General features: G+C 40.5%; 1 protein-coding gene across 1 annotated transcript; it reads right to left on the bottom strand.

Moving 5' to 3' along the window:
* Positions 1–519: 519 nt before the first annotated feature.
* Positions 520–1,717, bottom strand: LOC109953768 (glutathione peroxidase 7-like; the record flags this gene model as incomplete). Its single annotated transcript, XM_020589231.1, has 2 exons — positions 520–617; positions 1,518–1,717. Coding segments are annotated over 2 exons (298 nt in total), but the record flags the coding sequence as incomplete, so codon positions are not given.
* Positions 1,718–4,248: the final 2,531 nt, after the last annotated feature.

The raw sequence follows: 4,248 nt of genomic DNA, 5'->3' as shown, positions 1-4,248 counted from the left end.
CAAAACAAAGCAAACATTCACTTAAAACTCCAGAATATGACCCCTCTGATTTATCTAGTGACTCTCTGGAGTGGCCTGATCCCAAAAGCTGAGAATCACTTTCAAAAATCAAAAGTTGCATGTGTGATAAGATGGATGCTTTTGTTTTACAGCTTTTTAGGGTTAGTGAGGAGGTTGTGCATGTTGATTTCATTCCCCTCAGCCTGATCACTGGCTGACATTTTAATGAGCCCATTATCTAGTGCTGACATCTAGTGTCACAGTGAAGCAGGTCCAAGTCTCTGAACATGACATATGTACAAAGTACACTGACATTATACTTCATCTTAAACAGAGACCAGACCCTCTACAACCACCGCAGCAGTGTTCATAAATCAACAGCAATGCTCTGAATACACAGTTTCTTAAAACCTGTATGGTATGGCTGGTTAAGTCTGGTATAATTTTATTCATATATTAATTTTATGTTCATATAAATATGATTATAAGTTTAATTTCTGTAAGGTAGGAAAATCACACTTAGACAGAAACATCTGGTCCCCATGCATCCACCACTTTGCCATTTACATCGATTAGATACTTCCAGAAATTCCAATCAGGCTCCTTTCCAGAGGACTCTGTAGAGAGTGAGAACAGTCGAAGTAGATTTAAGTAAAAAGAATTGCTGTTTGCTAAAACCTTGACCACCTGCCCCAAACCTACTTTCGAAGGACTCATTCAACATTAGAGAAATGTGCTTGAAAGGTCTCTGGCAGAGAAGAGAAGACTGACACCACTGTCATGCCTGTACAGTATTGATTAAGCTAACAGCTAGTTAACTTTGGACAGGGCCAGGCTAGCCGTTTCCCTTTGCAGACAGTCTTTGTGCTAAGCTATGCTAACCAGCTGCTGGTTGTAGTTTCACATATAACATACAAAGGTGAGTATCAACATTTTCATCTAACTCTCAGCAAGAATGTGAAGAAACACATTTCCCAAAATGTTGAACTGTCTCTTTATTGTTTTTGTCGGCCTCTTCCTGTCTTGCCTTTTTTCTGTAGCTCTTTCCTTCTAATCACTTCTATTTTCCCTTCTTTCTTCATGTCTTCATTTCTTTATTCTTACCAGAAGTATTTCATTCTGTTCTACCCTTCTGCTCTTTTTCCTCTTAGCTTTGTACACTACTCTTACTGTAATTCCTTCTGCTGCACTTCATTGTCATTAATGTCACTTGACTTTGTAACGGTACAAAGTTTTTCCAGACAAAACTTTTTCCTCGTATTGGTTTACTAATTTACATGAAACCATTTAAACATGTTTAATGTTTTTGGATGTTTTGTGTGTAACTAGTTTAGTTTAGCTTGTGGTTAACACTATACTACTGTCATATGGCATTTCAGATTCACATATACTGTGTGTGTATGTTATTCCTAAATAACACTGTCCCTATATTGATGCAGTCCACTGTGCTATACCCTGGTTGTCTTCCAGATGTTTTATTCCATAAAGAAAACACCACAACATCACATCTCACTCACCAACAAGGTACTTGTAGACATTGTTGGCTCCGGTTCTGACCACTGCTATTTTACTGAATCGAGGGAAGGAGACTCCATAGACTCTGCGCACAAAGCTGTCGATCTCCTTGTCGCTGCCAGGCTCCTGCTGCCCAAACTGGTTGCAGGGGAAGGCCAGCACGTTGAAGTGATAGGGCCCCAAGTTGCATGTGTGATCAGATCTATGCTTTGTTTACCTTCTCACTGTAAGAGTTAGTGAGGAGGTCGTGGATGGGACTGTACAGGGTCACAGCCCAGAAACGGCTGAGCTTGTTAGTGCATGTCACTGCATGTTACAGCTTCACGCTTCACAGCCAGTAAGGGAGGAAGAGCAGCTCGACACCGCAAAAACAAGCATATGCATTCTTTGATTTCCTCTAGCCTGAGCACTGGCTGACATTTTAATGGTTCCATGATCTATTGCTGACATCTAGTGTCACGATGAAGCAACTCCAAGTCTGAAAATTAACCGTGTACAGTGCACTGACATACTCCATCCTAAACAGAAACCAGATCCTTCACAACCACAGCAGCACCATCCTTAAATCAACAACATGGCACTAATAAAATGCCCCTCTACCCTCATAACAGGATTCAGTATGTATATTACTATCATACTATGAACATCACACACCCACTGCAGCTGAAAAACACACTGACCTTCCTTCAGAGGCACGTTGTCTGTATTATGGAAGAGGGGGACAAGTCCTTACCAGGAAATTTAACATGCTAAAATGAAATGGACTTGTGGTTTAGTGCTCACTGCCACCTTAATTCTGCTGTTACAGGGGCTAGGAAAACTAAATTCAGGCAAAAGTGAATGCACTGGACATCACTGTGTAGGCTACAGCAGGTTTGTTGTTGGCAGGTGTGTTTGACCCAAAAGGGCAAATGGTTCTTGACCAACAGTTTCACCTAATGCCAATACATGGATTTTTATAGTTGATTCTCAGTGCAAATGTATGAACCTGCACTTTACTCACACTGTGAGTAATGGAAGAAATAAACGTACCACTGGCCTTGTGCACATCGTTGGGGAGATGAGACCAACTGCTTTCAAATGAACTGTGAGTTTTTATGATACATAGTTTTACAAATGTGTTGCAGTTTTTAGTATTTTAAACAAATTGCTCAATGTGAAAAATGGAAAATCAACAATCAGAGAATAATAATTTTACATTTAGCTTTGTACGTTGTACATTTACTTCAATATTTAGGCTTGTTTTCATGATGCCACAGTTTTCTTGCACATGGTGCAAAGATCTTTGATTTCACTGTGTTCAACAGGCTTGAACCAGGAACTGAATGTGCTGTTTTCAGTCCAGGGCTCTTTAAGCTTTTGCTTCCTACTATTAGACTAAAGTAACAGACACAGCCGCTTAGGGAGGACACACTACATTATATGACACACCACAGTGCGCCAGCGTAGCTGAGAGTTTTCTGATCAGTTCTTACTGGGCTACACAGTTTGCCAGTGTTATGGTTCTGTCTCTCAGCTCATTCTACAACATTTGGAGTCACAGCGTTCAGCCATGTGACCGGCACAGAGCCCTGGAGGCCTAACAAGCCTTCCAACATAGCAGCTGCCACTGGGCACTCAGTAGAGCTGCAGCACAGGCCTGTTGATGTTATAGTGATTCTATTCCACAGCTTGTTGGAAGGATCAGAGGGATCAGGGTCATACTTGAGAGCCATTTTTCATCTGTGTGTCCAAATAAGAGCAAAGAACAAACACACACGTGTGCCTGTGTTATAAATCTTCTCCACCAAGAAAGAGAAAAGAAAAAGAGACCAGCATTGGTCGAGTGAGCTCGCGTGTGAATGAAGACAGGGAGCAGTGCCAGCAAAACAAAGTATGTGTGTAGCTAAGGCCCGCAACAGCAAAGCTCCTCTCAGAGCCCAGCTTTGGCCATGTCTGCATATACCTGCCAGGATGAAAGCTTACAAAAGTACAGATAGCTGTATACATTTTAGATGTTGCCGGGTCAAAAACACTGCTGTTTGGGAGATGAAGGGCAAAACATTTGTCTTTGTCAAAGTAAATGTAAGTGCTAATCAGCTACGTAACACTGATCCATGAGTTGTTAGTTTCAGGGTCACTGCAGTCAGTGTTGTAGGGCAGTAGTGACAAGGCGGAAACATTTTGGTCATGTTAACACAACATCTTATGATAAAAATATTAATCCATACTGAGAGTGCAGTTTTAGAAGTTTTATTTTATTAATTTATATTTGTTTTTAAATCCATACTGTGTCCTTCACCTTTAAGGGCTGTGCATCTTCAACTGTGTGTCAAAAAGATTGTCCTATTAACATACTAAACCTGTAACCAACTGTTACAAACTTCAGCTGTTGTTCAACTAGTTTCTGCAATTCTGCACCGAAAACAGCCACAACAGCCATCCTTCCACTGCTTGGTCTGATTCAAACAGGGTAGTCAGCGCTGTCGTTCCACCTGGTGGCATAATAACTAAACTTTATTACACTGTGTAGAACATTTATTCCACTATATAGCTACTGTATATATGCATATTGCTATCTATGTCAAGTTCTATGTCTAACTTGTTTTTAATAGTTCCCATGTTTTTACTGTTACTTTCATCAGAGTAAAATGTGTCTGTGTGCAGTGTCTACATTACAAGGCAGCAAAAGAGTGCACTTTTAGAAGTTTTATTAATTTATATCTTTTTTTTTAATCTACAGTGACACTTGGG

The sequence above is a fragment of the Monopterus albus genome, unplaced genomic scaffold (assembly GCF_001952655.1).
Source record: "Monopterus albus unplaced genomic scaffold, M_albus_1.0 scaffold1275.1, whole genome shotgun sequence".
Classification (NCBI taxonomy): Eukaryota; Metazoa; Chordata; class Actinopteri; order Synbranchiformes; family Synbranchidae; genus Monopterus; species Monopterus albus.
Note: the sequence above shows the minus strand (reverse complement) of the source record. Positions and strands in the feature narration are given on the sequence as shown.